The 23,599-nt window shown below is 49.4% G+C and overlaps 4 protein-coding genes across 4 annotated transcripts; 3 read left to right on the top strand and 1 right to left on the bottom strand.

The window, feature by feature from the left end:
- Positions 1-6,470: 6,470 nt before the first annotated feature.
- Positions 6,471-7,288, bottom strand: LOC123185010 (uncharacterized). The gene is made up of 3 exons (XM_044597032.1): positions 7,153-7,288; positions 6,991-7,079; positions 6,471-6,895 (listed from the first exon to the last, which is right to left on the bottom strand). Exons 1-3 carry the CDS (start codon positions 7,174-7,176, stop codon positions 6,742-6,744), a joined length of 267 nt encoding a protein of 88 aa, XP_044452967.1. The 5' UTR covers positions 7,177-7,288; the 3' UTR covers positions 6,471-6,741.
- Positions 7,289-10,138: 2,850 nt separating this feature from the next.
- Positions 10,139-14,013, top strand: LOC123188004 (mitochondrial import inner membrane translocase subunit TIM17-2). Its single transcript, XM_044600033.1, has 2 exons — positions 10,139-10,962; positions 13,691-14,013. The coding sequence occupies exon 1, from the start codon at positions 10,270-10,272 to the stop codon at positions 10,951-10,953; it is 684 nt and encodes a 227-aa protein (XP_044455968.1). The 5' UTR covers positions 10,139-10,269; the 3' UTR covers positions 10,954-10,962; positions 13,691-14,013.
- LOC123188003 (mitochondrial import inner membrane translocase subunit TIM17-1) lies at positions 10,969-13,681 on the top strand. The gene has a single exon (XM_044600031.1). The coding sequence runs from the start codon at positions 11,230-11,232 to the stop codon at positions 11,914-11,916; it is 687 nt and encodes a 228-aa protein (XP_044455966.1). The 5' UTR covers positions 10,969-11,229; the 3' UTR covers positions 11,917-13,681.
- A 7,659-nt stretch (positions 14,014-21,672) lies between the features above and the next one.
- On the top strand, positions 21,673-22,439 carry LOC123191588 (mitochondrial import inner membrane translocase subunit TIM17-1-like). The gene has a single exon (XM_044604265.1). The coding sequence runs from the start codon at positions 21,762-21,764 to the stop codon at positions 22,437-22,439; it is 678 nt and encodes a 225-aa protein (XP_044460200.1). The 5' UTR covers positions 21,673-21,761.
- Positions 22,440-23,599: the final 1,160 nt, after the last annotated feature.

A 23,599-nucleotide genomic window follows, 5' to 3' on the forward strand; every position in this document is an offset into this window, starting at 1 on the left:
AATAGAGGTTAATCATAAGTGGGATGCTTGTCCAAGTAAGGGCAGCACCCAAGCACCGGTCCACCCACATACCAAATTATCAAAGTGCCGAATATGAATCATATGAACGTGATGAAAACTAGCTTGACGATATTTCCATGTGTCCTCGGGAGCGCTTTACATCATATAAGAGTTTGTCCAGGCTTGTCCTTTGCTACAAAAGGATTGGGCCACCTTGCTGCACTTTATTTACTTTTGTTACTTGTTGCTAGTTACAAATTATCCTATCACAAAACTATCTGTTACCACTTATTTCAGTACTTGCAGAGAATACCTTGCTGGAAACCGCTTATCATTTCCTTCTGCTCCTCGTTGGGTTCGACACTCTTACTTATCGAAAGGACTACGATAGATCCCCTATACTTGTGGGTCATCACCTAACTGGGTGAGGTGGTTCGCCTTCGAGCACGAGGAGGCGAGGCGACGCGGCGTGCGGGAGGTCGACCGCAGCGTGCCGCCGCCCTCGCTCATCGTCCGGGAGGAAGACCAGGCGGTCCCTTGCGGCGGTCTACATCGAGAGCGAGGAGGACGAGCGGCGCAGGGTGGAGGCGGTGGAGGAAGAGGAGGCTCGCTACGAGGCGGCCATGGCGTAGGCCCTCGCCCTCTCCGCGGCCGGCGATTGCGTGGAGCCGTCGGTGGACCTGTCGTCCCCTCCCCGACGGCTCGTCAAGGCCGACCCGGAGCCGCAGCCGGAGCCGGAGCCCATCGTGCACTTCTCCTGGACGGGAGTGGTGCGCGGGTGGGTGTCCGCGCCACCGATTTGGATGGGGGCGACCCTGGCGCAGGAGGCGGCGTACCTCGAGATGTGGCGCCAGCGACGGCTCGCCGAGGAGCGCCGTCGCGGCGAGTACAAGGAGATGCTCGAGCGCGACCTCGAGGAGGAGGCGCGTCAAGCCACGGCTGCACAGGCGGCCGCACAGCCCTCCGCGCCAGCACTGCCCGCGCCGGAACAGCTGCCCGCGGCCTACATCGCCGTCGCCTGAAACGTGGCGTTCCCCTGGGTCGGCCCTGCGTCGACGCTCATCGACCTCACCCACCCCGAGGACGACGACGCCTAGGGCGCGCTGGGCAGCGCGCCGCCTCGTAGTTAGGTTGTTTATAATTTCTTTTAATGCTAATGTGGACGCGTGGACTCTTGCCGGCCTTCCTGGCCGGTTTTGATGTTTAATTAAGTTGTTTTCATTTGAAATATGCATGCACAGCTTCTTTTGTCGGCGCCGTAAAAATGGGTTGGGCAAGCGTTGGGCACATACACCGACCTAAACACCGAAGCGGACATTCGTGTTCGCCTGACCGATCCAAACGAATAAAAAGCAGACGAAATTACCGTTTGGGTCGGCCCATTGGATTTGCTGAGAGTCCAATTTGCAGGAAGCGCGGGTGATTCTGTTCCGCTAGCTTGGCGTACAAGAGATCCAATTGCTTGTGTCTAGGCAGAAATTGTGGAACCTCGACTTCAGGATGTCTTCGGGTTTTCTAGTGCGTGTGAGAGTGTGAGCGCGTTGCCTGGGTGGGTGGGCCACACTTATATAAAAATCTATTATGTTAGAGGATCTACAATCAGAGCCCTTAAATCCGCCTAATTGCCCGGACGCATCCGCTGCGTAGGACGGACAAACTACAGGAGCACGCGCCAATTCGCATATCTCCACCTTCTTCCTTGCCCGACCAACCCTTTTCTCTTCTTTTTTCTCCCTCGTTCGCACAACCATCACCGGAGTTCCGCCGCCAACTTTGCATCGCCATCATCCTCAACTCAGGGCTTCGCCACCGGAGGCTCCTACCCACACCGCCGCCAATTGTGCCGCAACCGGTCAATGTCGTCGCCACTAGACGCTGCCCTGGTACGTCCAACTCTCCCCTATATACACCTTGTGTTCTAGGTGTTTGACGAAATGTCTGAGCCGGTTTTTATTCTTTTGGTCTCTACTTGTAGGTCATTGATGGATTTGTCGTGGAATGATGGCTACGGGAACCCCGATTTTGACGAATTCATATTCTGTACAATTTTTTTATGTATTTGTTTGAAACTGAAATGTTTGAATTTAAAAAAACATTCATTTCGGCCTCCATGGAGGCCGAGTTCCAAAACACCCCACTCATCCCTACTAACATATTATCTCAACATGCAACTATGTCACTTCGTCGTGCAAATATATACGGAAAATGATCTGCCTCAACATGCAACATGATGTAAAAAAGGCTCAAATGTCTTAATTATCTTGTGCTACTTACGTTTACTAAATATTTTACAATTAGACGCTACTTTAAGTTGTAGTTCTTACATTATTAATCTAAATACTCATTCATATAATCAAATTTTACCAAAATACACTATAAATAATCTGCATAGCAACTCGCGAGATATCATCTAACTCTAAATGCCGACTATCGTCAACTTTGTCCTTACACTTAGTTTGTCAAGGTGCATACATATTTTTTGTGATGCTTGTATCTGTAGCATTTAGAAGATGCACTTAATCTATTACTTGATTTAACCACAAAGAAGTGCAAATGACATGTGGGGTACATTAGTTTACGTGCTCATACGTCTCAAATGTATCTATAATTTTTATCGTTTTATGTTATTATCATACCATGTTTACATATTTTTATAACAAATTTATATTATTTTCATGGACTAACCTATTAATTCAGTGCACAGAGCTTGTTGTTGTTACTACATGTTTTTGGTTTACAGAAAATCGATATCTCTAGACCTTAAAATACCCTCGGGATTTTTGATGATTTTTTTGGAGGACGAAGCTTTCAGAAAGCACTGGAAGGAGCCAGGAGCCACTAGACAGCCAAGCCTCCGACACGCCTTTCACCCATATTTTTCCTATAAATCTTATTACTCTCAAAACAATTTGTACCATTTTTCGTGATTTTTCCCCGCTGCCACAAGTTCCTCTTCCAAGGAAATCCAATCTGGGGGTCTGTTCCGACGAGCTGCCAGAGGGGCATCCGTCACCGGAGCCATCCTCCTCAACCTTGCTATCACCATGACCATGTGTGAGTAGTTTTATTAGGACCTTGGGTTCATAGCAGTAGTTAGATGGCATCCTCTCTCCCTTGTGATTCGATACAAAGTTTCTGTCAGCTGCCTCACACAATTGGATCCCTATGATGTAATCAGTGTTGTGTTTGTTGGGATGTGATGAATTGGCACTTTATGATCGGATTTGTTCATGAATTATATTGAATTTCTTATGGTTTCTTTGCTGCATAATTAAGTAGTCGTATATGCTTTTGGGTCTATTTGTCTTCTTCGACCAAGTTTGATGTGCAGATCTTCGGAGGGGGTTGTGTATGGCAGTGAGTTCAATCTTGCGGTGTTCTATATCCCAGTGACAATAAGGGACAAGACATGTATTGTATTGTTGCTACTAAGGATAAAATGATGGTTTCTTTATCATAGTCGGATGATAGTTTTAATTATTGTCTATATTATGTCATCATGCTTATTGTAATGCTTTGTTTGTACAAACTTAATATCTCGAGATGCATGCTCGATAGCGGTCTTTGAGTGGAGTATCAGTTGTATATGCATTTGGATTAATGGTCTATATATCACGGCCTTAATGCCTATACAAGATTGTGTCATGAATGCTCGTAGTGGTAAATATAAATATTACAATTTAATCAATGTCAAACTGTATTTTGTTCACCACAACACATTTATCCTACTTTGAGAGACGCCTCTATTGAATCTATGGCCCCGGGTCTTTTTTCCTTAATTTCAATCATGATTATCATTTTATTTTCTTGTTGTATCCTTTTATTTATTTTATCTATTTATCAATTCCTATCATACCATATAATTTACCCTTGTAGCTAGCAAGATAAGAAGATTGACAAAACATTCTTGAATCATTAGGGACAAGTTTGTTTTGTGTGTTGTGTGTAGGTACCAACCATTAGTTTTTGCAGAGATAATCCTACTGATTCGGTAAACCTTGGTTCTCAATCAGTGAAATAATTATTGCTAGGTCACGTCACTCTTATACTTGGGGGTCACCAACAACTCATACAGGAGACCAAGCAAGATTTGTGAAGGCATTGCCGTTACCACTTTGATTTCTTGTTATCTATCTTTGTTAGTTATATTTTATATATCGTTTGTTTGCTTTGATGCTATTCACAAAAAACTCAAAATACCAAAAATATTTCAATATTATCCTCCTTTTACCTTGTTATAACAATAACATCATGGATATGGGATCTACAATTTCTAAAGTTTTCGAACATGCTAATAATAAATAGATTATAGAGGAAGGGTTATTGGAATAAACATCCACGAGCGCTTCGGCCCCACAACCAGCAACGAAGAGGAGGAGCAACAGCTCGCGGTCGTTGCTCATTGCTCTGAGGAGGAGAACGACGACTTTGCCTACATCGATGGGTTGTCAGGCGAGGAGGATGAGGAGGACAATTTTTTTTTGACGGTGCTACGGCGGGCTTACGCCAGCCTGAACCATTTTCATTATAGATAAGACTGAGATACAACACGACAGTTACAACAGATATCACCCGACACACAGGAGAAGGAACCAGGAACAACAGAATACAAGATGGAACAAGGAACAACAGAAAAAGAACCAGAAGCGAGCTATGACAAGCAGCCAACACCAAGAACTTAGCATCCATCACCATCAGTGGACCGAGAAGAGCGGGAACTAGCTTTGTTGGATCCGTCGAAAGGACATCCGCCACCGAGAAGACGTAGAGAAGAAGTTACCTGCTACCATGCGATCTCTGCACCTTGAAGAGCTAGGAGATCGTAGCCACCATCGAAGAGCATCCTGCTGCCTAGGAACGTCGCGGCAGAGAAAGCCACAGACCGTGCCGAAGGGCAATTTTCCGCCGAGATAGCCCTACACCTCCTCTGAGCCACACCACGGCCACCATCACAAATAGAGAGAACCATAGCACTCCGCAGGCCACCAAACCTCAAAAGCCATCGAAGGGTGCCCAAAACCGTGACCTCACCGTTGCCACGAGCCCCAAAAAGAGAAGTCAACCATCAGCATAGGATGACCAAGGTACTGGTCGCCATCATAGTGCACCTCACCGCCACCGCCCTACAAACCAGCAACCTGAACCAACACTCCAGCCCAGACATCAGACAACCAACCGCGGATCCCTGGTTCCTGAAACGACGCCCCCAAGGGGGAAACAACATGGAAGATGTCGTCGTCATCCGATCCAGAGAAGGATCTGAGGCTTTCACCCGAAACACGGAGAAATAGCCGGCAACGGTAGCTCCCCAATGATGCCTTCACGAAGGGACACGGCGCCAGGAGACGTCGTCATCATCGTTGCCGACGAGGTCGGCAATAGGCTTTCGCCCGAAGCATCCCAGCCCGGCCGACTCCGCAAACGCCGGCCACCGAGTCCGGCGGCGCTAGACCTTCCCCTCTCCTGCCAGTCCACGGCGAGCGTCCCCGCTTGGTCCAGCAAGAGTCATCCGCAAACACAGCCGCTCACCTCGAGCACCTGCACAGACAGAGTTGGTTCTGTCTCGGCTGCCACCTGCGCCCAACCCCTCACCGCCGGCCACAACACCACACCACCACACGCCTACCCCGCCGACAGCAGCCACCACCGACCCCCCAGCCACAACCATGGAGAGCACCAGTCGTGCGAGCCACCGCCCCAGAAGGATCCAGATCTGGGCGAAGAGAGGCACCCAGACCAGGCATGGCAGTCACCAGGCACCGCCATGGCCTGCTCACCACGCTGCGCTGACCACCACACCCGCCTACGCCACCAGCCCCCAGTCGCGGCCGCAGGGACCGCCGGCCAAGGGAACGGGCCGCTGTTCGAAGGGAGCGGAATCTGGAGCTCCCCTGGGCAGAGCGGCGTCGGATCCTTGGAGACCCAGCTGCCCACACCTCCGCGCCGCTCGCGCCGGCGCACTGCGCCACCATTGCCGGTGCGCGCCCCCGACCGCCCGCGAGTCCCCGTCGCCGGCCAGCGTCCCGCGCCGCCACGCCTGGAGAAGAGGAGGGAGAGCCGTCTTGCCCGGGGACGCCCTCCGGCGGCGGCGGGAGGAGGAGGGGGGAGGCGAGGGTGGCTGTCGGCGGCGGCTGGGGTTTATCCCGAGCCGCCCGTGAGAGCGACACGGGAGGCGAGATCTCTCAGACTACGTTTGACTGTGTACCGATGAGGAGGACAATGACTAGGCGGCGGTGGAAACGGCGTAGTGAAGGTAGTAGTAGTTTGCAATGTCGATTAGGGGCATTGTATATTTTGAAAATGCCGCTTAACGATATTTCAAGTCGTAAAAATATATGTAATAATACGACTTTTGGCCACTAACATATAGTAGTTGCTAATTATGTCTATCGCATTTGGTGACAATTATGAGCTGTTTGGCTGCAAAAGAAAATTGCTACTTGAATTGAAACTAAAATCAGGAGAGCAGATAAAAAAAATGCCGTTTGGTGATTTTGTATTTGCGCACAAGCCGACAGCCTTCAAATTCAAATTATTATGAAACGCAGTCCATATAGCCAGCGGACCACGATTCAAATTATGGCAACTCTTCTAGAGCTGCTCTTATATTTCCAACACACCATTTATTCACCTGAGGCGTGTCTAGGAGCACATATCCATGGCATGCCTCCACGCTAATGACACAATCACGAACCAACATATTCACACGCGACACACGTACACACACATGCAATGGACACATCACTTGGCGCTGAACCCAGAGAAGAAGCGGTTGATGGCGGGGAAGACCTCCGGGCGGTGCGCGCTGACGAAGCGGCGGAAGGCGTGCTGGCTGTACCTCTCGCCCTCCTCCTCGTTCTCCGGCACCGCGCTCTGCCGGTTGCTCTTGCTCACCCTGAACAAAGCAAGAGAGCAAAACGGTTAACCACATGCATGCATCGAAATTCGAAATGATCCGATCGATCGATCGGGGCGGCTTGGAGGCCTCACCTGACGTCCGGGTTGAGGAAGACGTTCCGGGTGAGCTGGAAGATGCACATCCCCGTCACCAGCGACATGGCGCCGATCAGCGGGTAAACCTGCACCACCACCAGGATCGTTAAGGCAAGATACAAAAATAACTCTGAAGTAATCGAACGGTCTTGCACGTACATCTGGCTTCAACCAACGGCCCATGTCGTCGTCGCCTGGCCTAGCGTTGCGCTCTGCGATGATCTAAACTCTGATGAAAGACGCTGCTGCTATCTTCTTTTCCCTCGTGTTCTTCTTCCCGGCCAATGGTTTGCCCGTTGTTTGTATGCAGAGATATATATACATACATACATACATGCCGTGCGTACGTGGGGCGGCGTCCAGCGAGGAGAGGGGGCTGCGACGACGCCTCGGACGACCGATTTCTGTGGGCGAGCGCGGGATCTATCGAGAAACCATGAGCGGCCTGCGGTTTTTGGAGCTCGTTCGTCAAAGGTTGAACAGTTCCCGTGTCAGGTCAGCCCGCCCGCCTCTCTCCCGCGGCCGATGCCAGGCCGGGTCAACGTTGCCGCACTGCCTATGCGTCGTCATCGTATCTCTTTCGTTTCGGTCGATGGGCACGTACGTACGTGCGTAGCATTTCCATAGTCAAAACTGGCGTCTTCCTCGCATTCGGTGGAGACGAGGATACAGATAGATACGCCTGGATCTCTGAAACCATGGGAGCGAATCTGGTTTTGAACATTAATGATACATTGATACGGCATTACGGCGTGGCGTGAAATTTACGTTGACTAGTAATAATGTACGTATAATGCACATTTATATTAGGTAAGATATATCTGTTGCACGATGGTATTTGGTAAGATATCAATTATTTTTACATGGAAATGATAGGATATTAATTACATGCCAGATTTCAAGGGATAGCGTTGAGTCAAAATATGTTTATAACCAATGCCAGTGATGGGTAATTAGAGCGTTAAACGTGTTTGGTGCTCAACATTGGAGCGATTTGAACCGTTAGATAACATGATTTGATGGTCGGGATGGTTTGGATCTGCCCATTTGGATCTTTTTATATTGGTATAGATGCAACCAAAAAAAAGGCCAGGAGGTGGAAACCCAATTTCTCTCTATTTTCGGACCCAGTTTCCCCCCAATCTAGAAGGTGGTGGAAACCACTCCACCACCTGTCTAGACATATAAGGACCCTTGGTGCCTTGGCCAACCCGACGTCCATTAAGAAGCTATCCACGAAGACGTGCTGGAGAAAGAGCTTTGAAAAACATTCTCACGAATAGCTTTCCTTTGGGCGTGTTAGATTGCCCACATGGTTATGACTGTTCGAGTAAATTCTTCACGTGTCATGGAGTCCATCAAGGAAAAGAGCCGTCGGTTTTGAAGAATTGCAATGTAGGTCAACGATCAATTCATCCCTAGTGCCCACACATATCTCGGCATCGCACAACTGATTAGCGAGTGCCCCATGAATCTCCCGCGCCACATAATTCGCGGGTCTTTATCGAAAAACATAATTCATGGGTAATACTTTTGGCCATGTGTCTTTAGCTAGAACATCTCGTGTTACAAGTGAATATTGTGCAAGCCTCCACAGAAACACCTTCGGCTTCGAAGGTACACACATTTTTATAATTTTCTCCAGTGGCCCACATCGCTGGTCGATGAGCTTAGCCTCCCCTCTAGCCGTTTCTCCCACCGTTGCTTTGTTTTCGCAAGCATCTGGTAAGCCGAACGACCGGTGAAGATTACAATCTTTTCAAAATGCCATGCCCAGAAATCTTCACATAGCGGGGCGCTAATTGGGATCCCCTTATAATGCCCACGTCCATCAACAAAGATTATTGTCGAAGTCAGGAGCTCCTATTCGGTGCTAGGCAGCAAGGAAGCTCCCCGGCGCACACACACCAACGCTAGTGGGCCGATCCATGTAGATTGCACATTTATTTCCCCCGGTTCGCTAAATTGCATTTAAAAAACAAAAACAAAATGATAAAATTCGCAAAAAATTCATGAATCCAAATAAGTTCACGTATTTTGAAAATATTCATGAAATTAAAAAACGATTTGAAAAAAATCATCAAATTGGTAAAAAAGTTAATGGATTTGAAACAAACATCAAATGTGAAATTTTTCATCATTACAAAAAGATCATTGAATTTGAAAATAGTTCACCAATTTTGAAAGGTTCATCGATTTGAAAAAAAATCAAATTTGGAAAATTTCATCATTACAAAAAAGATCATTGAACTTGAAAATAGTTCACCAATTTTGAAAAGTTCAACGATTGGAAAAAAGGTCATCAAATTATTTAAAATGTTCATAAAAATTGGAAAATTTCCATCAATGTGAAAAAAGTTCATCAAATTTGTTTTTTACATTTTGAGGAAAAATTAAAGAAAAAAGGAAAAAACATGAAAAATGTAACAAAAAAAGAAAGACAAAAAACCGGTCCAAAAAAACCCACAACAAAAGAAGAAGAAAAACGGCTGGAGAAACTATACAAAACAATAAAAGGAAATATATTATCATGACGTGTCATTTGCTGGGTTGGTTAGTAAACATACGTTGGAGGTCGCCAGTTCGAATCCCAGCCATGCATGTTTTTAGCATATTAAACCAGAAAAAAAAAGTGGAATGGGCCGTCCTAACAAGGGGTAGGGGTGTGCGCCGGTTTGTCAAATGATCTACAACCGGCGCCTGAAGCGCTAAATAGGAAACGCCGTCGAAGTCTCCCTCCATTCCAATGTGCCGACTAAGACATGTCAATAAAATTAGGTAGCCTTTACAAGATTATGGGCCTCTATATTAGGGGAGAAAAAAAATCTACTTATAGACGCAACACTTTTATACAATGAGTACAGTGTACCCGGCCCAAACAGCGAGATTCCATTGGACCCAAAATACGGAGGAGCCTCGCAAGTTCGTGACACACACCGGACGAGAAAAAACGGTGCCGGGCCGCCGCCCCTAAAATATCTCCGGGCCTCGCAAGGCGAGCTGCGGGAGCACGCAGACGAATGGGCCTCTGACAGCGGACCCCACCCGACGGGAACACGTAAACCACAAGATCCAGCCACGTTGTCTCAAAAAAAAAAAAAAAAAAAACAAGATCCAGCCACGGCTAAAAAGCTCCCCCTCCCCCACGTTTGGACGGAGCTCCCTTCCATCTCTCCCCCACCCCTTTCTTCTTCCTCCCCACGCCCGCCGCCGCCCGGGACCTAGGGTTTCCTCGCCGCCGCCGCCCCCGCCGCCGAATCGCCGCAGGAGGAGGAGATGGGCACGCCGGAGACCTCGCGGGAGCCGTGCCCGGACCGCATCCTGGACGACGTGGGCGGCGCGTTCGGGATGGGGGCGGTGGGCGGCTCCGTCTTCCATTTCCTCAAGGGCACCTACAACTCGCCCAACGGCGAGCGCCTGCTCGGCGGGGCCCAGCAGGTGCGCCTCAACGCGCCGCGCGTCGGCGGGAGCTTCGCCGTCTGGGGCGGCCTCTTCTCCGCCTTCGACTGCACCATGGTCTTCGTGCGCCAGAAGGAGGACCCCTGGAACTCCATCATCGCCGGCGCCGCCACGGGCGGCTTCCTCTCCATGCGCCAGGGTCCCGGCGCCGCCGGCCGCTCCGCGCTCATGGGCGGCTGCCTCCTCGCGCTCATCGAGGGCGCCGGCCTCATGCTCAACCGCGTCCTCGCCGCGCCGCAGAACCTCCCGCCGCTCCCCACCGACGATCCCAACCTGGCCGCCGCGATGGCGGGGGGAGGCGTCGGCGGCTTCCCAGGCATGCCCCAGCCACTCGTGCCCCCCGTGGAGGTCGGGAGCTCCAGCGGCGGGGGTAGTTGGTTCGGCGGCCTCTTCGGCAAGAAGGAGGAGGAGAAGAAGCCCAGCGGCGGCGTCGGCAAGTCGGAGATATTAGAGAGCTTTGACACGCCCAGCACTCCGATACCATCGTTCGACTACAAGTGAGAAAAAAAGGTGCGGTTTTTCTCTCCGATCTGTATTTTGGATTCAGTTTCAGATGTTTTCTCAGTTCGATCCGGTTTCTCTCTTAGCTTATTTATTACTTGGTGTTGAGGCCGTCCGCGGTTAGGAGTCCATGTCGTGTACATCAAGAAGCCTTATTACCTCCTTATATATCAGGGACGATCGACCGTGTTATATATACTCTCGTTCTGAACCCCGGGAAGATTTTAGTTCACCACAACGCATCGAATCTTCAGATAGGGTTACGCAGCTAATACTATGTCGGCTCCTGTCTCCGAGAGAGATCTCTTCGAGAGAGAACCGTGCCCAGGCCGCATCATTGATGATGCAGGCAGTGCTTTCGCCATGGGTGCTGTCGGTGGTTCTGTCTATCACTTTCTCAAGGGCCTTCGTAACTCGCCCAATGGTGCGCGAATTACTGGCGGCATGCAGGCAGCTCGCATGAACGCCCCTCAACTCGGGGGGAGCTTTGCTGTGTGGGGCACCCTATTTTCCACCTTCCACTGCACCTCGGCCTACGTGCGCCGGAAGGAGGACCCCTGGAACTCCATCATAGGTGGCGCCACCACTGGAGGGGTTCTCTCCATGCGGCAGGGCATCAAAGCTTCTGGCCGCTCGGCACTCGCGGGCGGCTTTTTCCTCGCCCTCATAGAGGGCGCCGGCCTCATGGCCAACCGATTCGCACCACAGATGCTCCCGCCGCTCCCTGCTGATGATCCCAACATGGCCGCCGCTATCTCGACGGGAGGAGGTGGCTTCCCAGGCCTGCCTCAGCCTGTCGTGTCCCCTGCAGAGGTCCCGAGCTCAAGCAGTGGGGGTAGCTGGTTTGGCGGCCTCTTTGGCAAGAAGGAGGAGAAGAAGCCCAGCGGCAGTACTGGCATGTCGGAGATATTAGAGAGCTTCGAGACGCCCAGCCCTCCGATACCATCGTTTGAGTACAAGTGAAGGAAGGTGCGGTGTTTGTTTGACTGCTCTGATCTGTATTTTGGATTTAATTCAGAAAGGTTGTTGTTTTTAAGTTCGATCCACTCCTTGTTTCTGATACTTTACCCGACGAGGTGGCAATGATTTATTGAGGTGTCTGTTCTAAATGATTCTGCCGCTGAGTTTTTCTTGCTAATGCAACATGCCACTTTATTTACTTGTCCATGCCGTATAATCAAGAAGCTTTATTAGCTTCCAATTACAGAATTCAATTACAGAACATGATTGATTGTCGTATATAGCTGCTGTGGTTTTATTTCATCACTCTGAGCTCCGAGGAAGCTTTTGTGGTTAATTATATTCCGCTGAGTTCTACCTCCTACTTCCACCACAAAGCACTAAATCTTCAGGTAGGGTCACACGACAGATACTATGTGTACCTTTCACCATGGGTTGTGTGACCCTACCTGAAGATAATTAACGGACCCATTCCCAGACCATATTTTTGATGATGCAGCGCCATGGGTTGTGGGAGGTTCTGCCTTCCATTTTCTCAAGGCTGCATGTCCTCTAGACTGTAAAATAGCTTTATGTGATCTACGAGTAGTTCAGTTCAGTACGTAGGTTTGTGGACTTTCAATGTTGGTTTATTAGTGGTGAGTTGTTCTATGGCTGTCCGTTTATAAGCTGGTTGTTCTTCTGGCCAATGAAACATCTCAAAATAAAGCATTTGCATGTATCAAAATTATTTTAGAGCTTGTTATGTTCTGTATGGACATGAGAATAAATCTGTCAAGAATATTAGGCCTGGTTTGCTTTTATCATGTTGTCCTACTCCATTTGAGAACTCATAAATCTGTGTTTCGTTGTGATAGGGAACATGGTAAATATTCCTTTTTTATCTAGTCCTGGTTATGGATGGGCTGCATTGGCCATTTACTTGGACTGAATTATTTCTTCTGACAGACAGAAGAAAAAAATGTTCTATCTGGCTTACAAAATTGACATTCCTGTTGACGTGAATGCAGTTTTCTTAACCAATATCTTGCTACATGCTTACCTTTTTATATGATGTTAGGGACTGATTGTGCCTCTTAGCATCTGAAATCATGTCCCGAACATGCCCCTCGACTGCCTAGCCTAACTTGTTATTTGTTAATAAGATATATAAATTCCATATTGTACTTACTGGGTCAATAAAATCTTATGCAAGTAGCAGATACGGCTCCCATGGATTTGAAGATATAAAGTAGATTTTGGTTTCAAGCTGTTTCGATGCAAATATGGAAGTACTACACATGATTTTAGCTTATTTTTTCCCGGTTATCAGGGATCGGTTATTTCAGTGCAGTGTTTTCACAATTCTTTATCCATGGTCCTTGTTCTTCAACTGTACATTTAGGATGCCACCTTGGAACTTAAAAAGAAACAAGCTGCTGTAAGGTCAAGTGCCCCAGGAATGCCTGAGTCATGCACCTCTGTATGCTCATGTGTCTATATTGCTCAAGTTCTGTTGGACATTTTACTAGTGAATGACTCTAATTATATATGGAACTAAGAGAAGGTCTCCATCGTTTTGTCTAATCTATCGAGATGTATGTTAGACAATATCCGTCATATGCTTTTTAGTTCCGTCCTCTCTGTTTGATGTGATGTTAAACTATGGCGTGCTTTTGTTGCGCAGCGTGCAGGTTCATGTGGTTTGGTTATTATGTTGTTGCGCCGATTTAGCTCGGTTTTTCCATGCTTGCATGCTCCATGAGTGTGTGTGACAATTTGTTCCTACTTCCTGCAGGTAGCTGATGGCGCCGCCGATGCGCAGCGGCGCTCGACCCACAGGTAGTAGTCTGAAGCTGGGAGTGCAATCTACTTCCATCTTGGAGGAGAGGTAGACGAAGTGACGCTTGCGCAGCTCAACTTCTAGTACTGTTATCTATGGGCCGACCAGTCGCTGGGAAAAGGTTTTGGATTATTAGTCTATTGTACGCGAGCTTTTTAAACTTTGCATGTTCTTGTTGTTGCCGTGGTAGCGACGGTAATAATGCCTATAGCGTCATATGGTGCAGATGTACTGCTGCGCTTGAAAAGCCTTCAATTAAAATTACGCCTCTGTCTGTCTGTCTTGCTTCTGGTGTGACATCAGGGTTCTTCTTCTGCCTTCCGGTTTCGATGTCTGCAGTAGTAAGCACATTGCTTACCGATGGTTTGGTACCAACATGGTGAGCTAACCAGTTTTGTGGAACTGCTGATGTGCCCTAGGCCCTAGCCGACGGATCGGTCCGATTGGTGGTTCGGTCGGATTCTTCGGTCGCGCTTTCCAGCCTATGGTCATCTGGCTCGTGAGATCGGGAGGTTATCTATAGTGAGGCAGTTCGTTCCCTGAAGTTCTCAATTCTGCATATAGGGCATCCACTGAACTCCTTTCAAGTCAGCCGCTATCCATGTTGTCAGATCTGCATATAGGAACATCACATGCAGTGAAATCCTGGTTGTTGAAAATCCTATAATTTCTCTCCCTGTGCTGGTTGGTGGCGGCGCTGCGATGGCTCGGTCAAGATGGAGTCTTGCGAGCAGCGAGCTTTCGGTCATCCCTGTGCGGCGTGGAGAGCGGCGGTGCTTTCCTGGTGATGCCGGCCTGGGATTTCTCCGTGGAGAGGCGGGTCTGATTGTCGCAAGGTCGTTCCTTGGAGTGGGTGACGGCCGTTGCGGGCAGTCCTGGACCTGGCCGGAGGTGCTGGTTGGCTGTGGACCCTCGTGCAAGCTGGGAGTGGATGTGTGGCCGCGGTTTCCCTGCCGGGTGGTCGGTCGTTGGTCCTCGGCTATGCAGCTACTTCGGCAAGTGCTGTGGTGGCGGCGGTGTGAGGCTTCTTGGCAGTGCTACCAATCCCATGGAGGCGTGGCGATGGGCGAAGCGCGGATGAAAATTTTGCACGGCTTCTGCCGGGCCGGCGGTGATGGCATCTGTGGATGTCATTCCCCTCCTTGGAGGCATCGTCGAGCGTGTTCGCCTCATCCCTCGCGCTCTCGGTGTTGGTGGATGTCTCCGGGTGAAAGCCTAGATTCGATGTTCTGATTGGCACGATGGCGGTGTCCTCGACGCCGCTCCTCTGTTGGGAGCATTGTGTTTGGAGACACGGCTGGTTCCTCGTTGCTCTCCTCCGGTGTTCGCCGCTATCCTTTTCTGATCTTTAGTGGCGCTATGTACGTTGGTCGTTGGTGAATCCAAGGCGGCGTCTTCCCGGATTGGATCGAGTCCTGCCATTCATCTGCCACTTTCTCTTAGGCGCTCAGGGTGGATGGTGCGTCGACAAGAGAAGTTCTGTGGAAGTGTGGTCTTCGGAGGTGTCCGGCGTCGATCGAGACGCGGTGCTGTGTATCAGTTTAGGATAGGCTTTTTGCATAGTAGCTTGCCTAGCGGTGGTGTTTGTTTGTGGTCTTGTCGGTGTGGTGTTCGTGCTACACTCGTTGTTCGTATCGAGCGGTAGCTTTCTTATAACTAAATTCTGCCTTCTATAAAGCTATGGTACGCCTAGGCGTACTCTAAAAAAATAATAATTTCTCTCCCTACGATGTGCCACGGTGCCACCACAAAGCCATCATTGGCCCGTTGCCCTGCATCCAATGATCATGCCAGAAAAAGTCCCCTTGCCATCTCCAAGGTGAGTGAATAACAGTGGAAGCTTTGAACATCACACACACATCCTTACCACACTAACATGATCAACACCAGTCCAATGGAAGGCACGCCTAAGCTTTTCAATCTTCTGGTTTATAATCCGTTTGGGCGTGTCAATACATATGAGTCGGAAGATCGTCATTGCCGAGGTCACAAAACGGACCAGAGTTAGGCGGCCAACAGAGTTAATCCGTTTAGCCTTCCACAACAAGCCAACTCGTTAATTAGTTGATTGTCAAAAAAACTCGTTAATTAGTTTATCCAACAGCTCCTGAAAAGCACCCCATTTCAGTTATCACACAACGACATACCTAAATAGGTGCTCCAATTTCCCTCAAAGAAATAAAGGTGCTCCATTCGATCCCTTTTACTCTGCTTATTAGATTTGTGTAAGTCGTACTTTGCAGAGTTTGACCAAATTTATATTTAAAATATATCAATATATACAATACCAAATATATATACTATAAAATTAAATCTCATGATGAATCTAACAGTGTTGATTTGGCAGTGTGAATGTTGATACTTATTTCTATAAATTTGGTCAAAGTAGAAACAACTTTGAACAAACTTATACTCCCTCCGTTCCTAAATACTTGTCTTTCTAGGCATTTCAACAAGTGACTACATACGGAGCAAAATGAGTGAATCTACACTCTAAAATATGTCTACATACATCCGTATGTAGTAGTCATTTAAAATGTCTAAAAAGACAAATATTTAGAAACGGAGAGAGTATATGCAAACTAAAGAGTACCGGAGGGAGTACATGGAAAGCTCGCGGTTTGGCAGCCAAGCCCTGCCTGGATATCAGATAGATCGAAATCTTCACATCTTGAGTAATAGGCAGGATCTTACTTTTAGCCAAATTGGTCTTGTGCCAGTGTGTAACGCCCTCGATTTGGCTATATCTCTCACGTGTCGAAGCACGACTTAGAGGCATAACCACATTGAAAGCAATGTCGCAAGTGAGGTAATCTTCGCAAACAACCCATGTAATACAATAGGGGAAAAGATACATAGTTGGCTTACAATTGCCACTTCAAACAATTACATGAATAAAGCATTACATCATCCAAATACATTCAAGGTCCGACTACGGAACCAAAATAAAAGAAGAACCCCAAATGCGACAAGGTCCCCGATCGACCCCAACTAGGCTCCACTACTGATCAATTAGAACGAATCAACACAAAGGACAAGATCTTCATCGAGCTCCTCCTGAGCTGGGTTGCGTCATCCGCACGGACTCATCGGCACCTGCAAGCTGGTTTTGGAAGTATCTGTGAGTCACGGGGACTCAGCAATCTCGCACCCTCGCGATCAAGACTATTTAAGCTTAGTAGGTAAGGCAAGGTAAAGTATGTAGAGCTGCAGCAAGCGACTAGCATATATGGTGGCTAACATACGCAAATGAGAGCGAGAAGAGAAGGCAAAGCACGGTCGATAAAAGTATGATCAAGAAGTGATCCTAGAACAACCTACGTCAAGCATAACTCCAACACCGTGTTCACTTCCCGGACTCCGCCGGAAAGAGACCATCACAGTTACACACGCGGTTGATGTATTCTAATTAAGGTCAACTTCAGGTTTTCTACAACCGGACGTTAACAAATTCCCATCTGCCCATAACCGCGGGCACGGCTTTCGAAAGTTCAAATCCCTGCAGGGGAGTCCCAACTTAGCCCATGACAAGCTCTCACGGTCAACGAAGGAATAGACCTCCTCCTGAGACGTTCCGATCAGACTCGGTACCTCGGTAATTCAAGACACTTCGACAGGTTAAAACAAATCCAGCAACACCGCCCGAATGTGCCGACAAATCCCGATAGGAGCTGCACATATCTCGTTCTCAGGGCACACTCAGATGAGTGCTCCATGCAACTAAAACCAAACCTCGAGTTTCCCCGAGGGGGCGCTGCACAGGACTCTAGTTTGGACCAGCACTCAGAGGAGCACTGGCCCAGGGGGGCTAAAATAAGATGACCCTCGGGCTCCGGAAACCCAAGGGAAAAAGAGGCTAGGTGGCAAATGGTAAAACCAAGGTTGGGCGTTGCTGGAAAAGCTTTAATCAAGGCGAACTATCAAGGGGTTCCCATTATAACCCAACCACACAAGGAACACAAAATTCGGAAACATAACACCGATATGACGGAAACTAGGGCGGCAAGAGTGAAACAAAACACTAGGCGAGAGGCCAAGCCTTCCACCCTTTACCAAGTGTATAGATGCATTAAGATAACATGGCAATATAATGATATCCCAACAAGTAAATAATGTTCCAATAAGGAACGGTCTCCAATCTTCACCTGCAACTAGCAACGCTATAAGAGGGGCTGAGCAAAGCGGTAACATAGCCAATCAACGATTTGCTAGGACATGGTAGGTTAGAGGTTTGACATGGCAATTTGGGAGGCTTGAAAGCAAGTGGTAGGCATCATAGCATAGGCATAGCAAAAGAGCGAACATCTAGCAAAGCAAAGATAGTAGTGATTTCGAGGGTATGATCATCTTGCCTGCAAAGTTGTCAGAGTTGACTGGATCCTCGAAAGCAAACTCAACGGGCTCCTCATTAGCGAACTCGTCTCCCGGCTCTACCCAAACAAGACAAACAAGCAAACGGAACACAATCAACCACGTGCAAAGCTCAAACAATATGATGCAATGATGGTATGCTATACAGGATGCGATGCGGGTTGCATATGCAAGATGTGACAAGGAATACATGAATCTGGCCTCAGCTTGGAAATCCATGTGTGCCACTGGAAAGATGAGATGAAATCGCTTGAAAACGATATAAAGAACGCCGGAATCGGAGTTACGGTTTGGAAATGGCAAGCAATTCAATTATGACCACGTTCTGCGATTTACAGCAAGTAGCCATCTAAATGCAACAAGATGAACATGCTATAGCACCCAAACATGGCACCAAAATACATGGAAGGGATGCATTCATGATGCTTAAAAAAAGTCTAGCACTGAGCTACGACCAATTCATCCATTAACAGGTTCAAACAAGCATAGCAAAAATGCATTTGCGAACAGATCTCAGACTTAGTGAAATTAACACTTGTCTGAAATTTCAGATCAGATAGCACTCTTCGGAGCATGAAAACTATATGCTATAGGACCTGAACATGGCAAATTAAAGCATGGCATGGAGCTACTCAAAGAGCTTAACAAAAGTTTCTTAGTGACCTTGAGCCAAAAGGGATCAAAAAATACATTTGCAAGCATGTGAACATGGTAAAAACATAATCAGTTCTCAGACTTAGTGAAAACTGGAGCATGCTGAAAACAGATATCAAGTAGGCATGTTTACGAGCTCGATGCACTCATCACAGAGCAAGTCATGACAAACTAAGCATACATCCATCAAGAATACACAAAATTCAAGCTAGACATGGCAAGAACAATAACATAGTATGCACGGATCAACTACAACATCAGCGGCAAAATCGCTAATAAGTAGACAATCTGCCCAGATTCACGAAATGACAAAAGTAGAGCTCGATTGACTCAAGCTAGGGTGCTCCATAATTGCAAACAAAGACATGGATGGATAGAGCACTACAAGATTAACAAAACATCCTTACTGATTATCCTCAAAAGAGGCACAGATCACTAGGAAACAACATGAACATATGACCATATGAGATAAACAGGTCAAGGACTTAGTGGAAATGCTAAGTCCCTGAAATCAGCATTACCAAGTGCCTTACTTTGCAAGCTTGTGCTAGTCACCACACACATCACAAAAATACATGGGTTGCACCTCCGGAAAGATGGAAAAACCCTTAACAAAACATATTTAGAGCTCATGGGCATATCATGCACACAACAATCATGGCAAAAATGACAAATATCTATTTGGAGCAGCAGATCTGACAATTATCTCAAATAGCACTCTTCCAACAGAATTTCGGGCACAAGATGAACTCAGATGAAAATGATGCAATGGAATGAAATTATGTACTCTCTGAGATGAACATTTTGATATGCTATATGCCCAAAACGGAGCTACGGATGAGGAGTTATAGCACGATGAAATATGCAAAATAGTTAGGGTTCGGGGGAAAAAGTCAACCGCGAGGTGGATCTGGATCTGGATCCAGATCGGGCGCGGAATGCGAGGACGGCCGGAGCTGCTCGAGTTCGCCGGAGAAGGGGCGGCGCCGGCGTTGGGCGAGGTCGACGAGGCGGCGGCGGCGGAACACCGACCGGGCAGAGGCGCGGAGCTCGACGGCGGAGGGTGCGCGCGGTGGCGGCTAGGCGGCCGGCGGCGATGGCCGGTGGAGGAGGCGGCAGAGAGGCGCGCCGTGGCGCGGTGGTCGCGGGCGGGGCGGCGCACGCGGTTGGTGGCGGCGGGATCTGGCCCGGTTCGGCCCCGCGCGTGCGGGATCTGGGCCGGCGGGCTTCGGCGGCGGGGAGGAGAGAGGAGGCCCGGCGTTGATGAGGTGGCGAGGCCTGATTGGCTGAGGGTGAGGGCGGACACGTCCGGTCGCCGGGCGGACATGTCCGGCAGCGCGAGGAAGAGGAAGGCTAGGGTTCATCCGTGAAAATTTCGGGGATGGCCACATATATATAGGTAGGGGGAGCTAGGAGAGTCCAAAAGAGGTGCGGTTTTCAGCCACGCGATCGTGATCGAACGCTCTAGATGATGGAAGAGGTTTAGGTGGGTTTTGGGCCAAATTGGAGGGGTGTTGGGCTGCAACACACACGAGGCCTTTTCGGTCCCTCGGTTAACCGTTGGAGTATCAAACGAAGTCCAAATGGTACAAAACTTGACAGGCGGTCTACGGGTAGTAAAGCAAGGCCGCTTGGCAAGTGTCGGTCCAATCCGGAAATGTTTAATCCCCACACGCGAAAGAAAGGTAGAAATGACCACCGGAGGAGAACGAAGCGCCGGAATGGAAAACAGACAACGGGGAAAATGCTCGAATGCATGAGACGAACACGTATGCAAATGAAATGCACATGATGACATGATATGCAATGCATGACACGCAAGCAATGACAAGGCAACAACAACGAATAACAGGAAGACACCTGGCACATCGGTCTCGGGGCGTTACACAGTGACAGCACCAAAAAAATCCAACAGAGCAACGACAGTCCTGAAGACAAAGGCTTGCTGAAAATTATGACGTACTCGCATAAACTGAAGTCCGGTGTTTTAATGACTTGGTTTCCAAGAGGAGAGAGGACACCTTGCACTTGTGCATGGTTCATTAACCTTTCCAAGAAGAGCCGATTATTCGCGATGCACTAAAGATGAAGACGACGGCATCAAGGCGATGGCAAGGCCTCAGATGAGAGCGGACTAGAGTACAAACGATGCCCTGGTGAAGGGGAGTCTGAGGTTGACCGGTCGAGGTGGTGGTGGTGTTTGGGAGGGGGGGTAGAGGGATGCCTGGGGTGATGATGGTGGGCGAGTACAAGGGGAGGCCAGGGTTGCGAGTCGGCTCTAGGCAACGCCTGCTAGCCGTGGGAGGGGGGAGCAGGCGGTTAGGCCAGAGCATGTCGGAGGCTCACGCCATTGGATGTGAATCCAATGGTTCAAATAGAATTGATCGAAATTGTTTTTTTCCCAACAAACGCCTAAGCTGCCACATGATTTTGATCCTATGTTGTATGTCGAACGACTTATTCACACTCAAAATTAAAGAAATGCCATGGCAGTTTTGCAAAATGGCCAGCCAGTTTCTTCAAATACACTGAAACTGCAAACGACATCTCTTGTGGCGAGCGTTCGCCAAATATGCCAACCTTCCCCCCGCCCCCCCGGTTTCCTGATGTATTGGCGATTCCAATAAAACAAACTCTCGAAATTATCTTAGCATGCAAGGGGGAAGTGGACATTCTAGGCCCTTATTCGGCGATTTTGAGTGACTGCTTTATATTAGCTTAAAGAATTGGGTCAGTATTCTATGCTCATTGTCCAAGAGGGGCAAACCAAGTGGCACACAAGTTAGCTAGATGTTGTTACGATTCTAATTCTATAATCTTGTGGGATAATGTTCCTCCACAGTTTATTACAGCTGAACTTATTTCTGATGTATCCCTTATTTGAGTTGAATATAAAGTGTGCTACAAGTTAAAAAAAAACTCCGATCACAACGCCATAACCGCCGGCTCATGAAAGAGTGGATCGATCGAACCCTACTTCTACCACAACGCGGCTGATGCCATGTCGGCGCCTCTTCTGGACAGAGACCCGTGCCCGGACCGCATCATCGAGGACGCCGGCGGTACTTTCGCCATGGGCGCCGTGGGAGGTTCTGTGATCCACCTCCTCAAGGGCCTCCACAACTCGCCCAATGGCGCGCGAATAAGCGGCGGCATGCAGGCCGTGCGGTCGAACGCCCCGCGGATCGGCGGGAGCTTCGCCGTGTGGGGCACCGTCTTCTCCATCACCAGCTGCGCCGCGGTCTCCGTGCGCCAGAAGGAGGACCCCTGGAACTCCGTCGTCGCCGGCGCCGCCACGCACGGGTTCCTCCACCTGCGCATGGGCCTCGGAGTTGCAGGCCGCAGGGCGGTCTATGGCGGCTGTCTCCTCGCGCTCATCGAGGGCGGCGCCCTCATGCTAAATCGTGTCTTCGACGCAAATAAGAACCCCCCGCCGCGGCCGCGCCCTGCTCATGACCCCAGCTTGGCCACCGCGGCGACCCCATGCCCGCCTCGGCCAGCCGTGTCCCCTGCAGACGTCGCGAGCTCGAGCGGTGGGGGTAGCTGGTTTGGCGGCCTCTTCGGCAAGGAGGAGGAGAAGGCCAGCAGCGGCAGTGGCGGCAAGTCGGAGGTATTAGAAAGCTTTGAGGCACCCAGTCCTCCGGTGCCATCATCATCTGAGTATCTACTACCACTATAAAAGAAAGAGAGGGGCAGATTCAAACAATCAGACCCATCCATTATCAAGATCTAATGGCCCTGAATCCTTAGGTGTTTAACGCTAACAAGCCACGCAATAAGCCTCCATCGATCGCTAACCCACCTGCCGTTCGAAAAACAGAACCGCTGTCAACACCGCACGCCCGCACGACCCCTCGGCCCTCGCCCCCTCCATACCCTCCTCCCAACTGACGTTCCTGGGTCAGAGGTGGTTGTCTCAGCCGCCCCATGCCACGCCAATGGCAATGGCGGCGTGCACGACGATTTCCTCCACCAGATGCTCGGCAGCCTGCCGCCCTCGGCTTGACACGACCATGCCGCTAGGACGAAGCCTGAGGACCGCGCCCAGCCTGATGGGATAAAGCAGCAGCTGTTTAGGGGGCCGTACGACCTGTCGGTGATGCTGGCGTCGCGGCTTTGTCAGCACCAGATTAGCGGCATCCCGGCTGCGGCGTCACAGCGGCGAAGTAGAGATGGTGCTACAGAACCTCGCCGATCTGAGATAGGGCCACCACAACGACATGCTTCTCAAGGGCATGGGCTGCTCGCCATCCATCGGGGTCGACGGCGGCGGCGATGGCGTCCTGCTGCTCCCACTCACCCTTGGCAAGGGCGGATCGGGCGGCGACGTGCGTGCAGGTCTTTTTCTCTCGAATTAATCCAGTTGCAGCCCCCCGATCTTTTTCCTGAGAACAACAGATGTTCTTGCAGCAGCAAACGGTGCCCATGCCGAACCAGACCTTTGGCGGAGTAGGAGGTGCTCCGGCTGCAGGGTGCAACCACAACAAGCCGGAGGAGGAGGAGGTGCTCCGGCTGCAGGGCGCAACCACCACAAGCCGGTTGAGGAGGAGGTGGCGCGCCGGCGCCGCCAAGGCAGCGGGTGCGCGCGCGGCCAGGCCAGACCACCAACCCACACAGCACCTCGGAGGGAGTGAACTATCTATCGAGTGACGCTCATATAGTTTTACTGTCAATTTGGCCGACAATTAACCTTATAGAATATAAAACCAAGGGGAGCAGTTAGCTTCTTAGCACTAATCTGATTAGTTTCCCGTGTTTTCGTCCTTTTAGTTGCCCATACTGTTCTTGTTCTTCTCTACTCATGTGCAGTTCTATTTAGCTCCATGGACCTCTCTTCCT

Source organism: Triticum aestivum, chromosome 2A (genome assembly GCF_018294505.1).
Source record: "Triticum aestivum cultivar Chinese Spring chromosome 2A, IWGSC CS RefSeq v2.1, whole genome shotgun sequence".
NCBI lineage: Eukaryota > Viridiplantae > Streptophyta > Magnoliopsida > Poales > Poaceae > Triticum > Triticum aestivum.

Excerpts from the sequence above, each read along its gene's own strand:
- LOC123188003 (XM_044600031.1), top strand. The coding sequence starts at position 11,230 with ATGTCGGCTCCTGTCTCCGAGAGAGATCTCTTCGAGAGAGAACCGTGC.
- LOC123188004 (XM_044600033.1), top strand. The coding sequence starts at position 10,270 with ATGGGCACGCCGGAGACCTCGCGGGAGCCGTGCCCGGACCGCATCCTG.
- LOC123185010 (XM_044597032.1), bottom strand. The coding sequence starts at position 7,176 with ATGGGCCGTTGGTTGAAGCCAGAT. Across the intron at positions 7,080-7,152 it reads GCCGTTGGTTGAAGCCAGAT|GTTTACCCGCTGATCGGCGC; the intron begins GTACGTGCAAGA and ends GTGGTGGTGCAG. Across the intron at positions 6,896-6,990 it reads TTCCTCAACCCGGACGTCAG|GGTGAGCAAGAGCAACCGGC; the intron begins GTGAGGCCTCCA and ends TGCTTTGTTCAG.
- LOC123191588 (XM_044604265.1), top strand. The coding sequence starts at position 21,762 with ATGTCGGCGCCTCTTCTGGACAGAGACCCGTGCCCGGACCGCATCATC.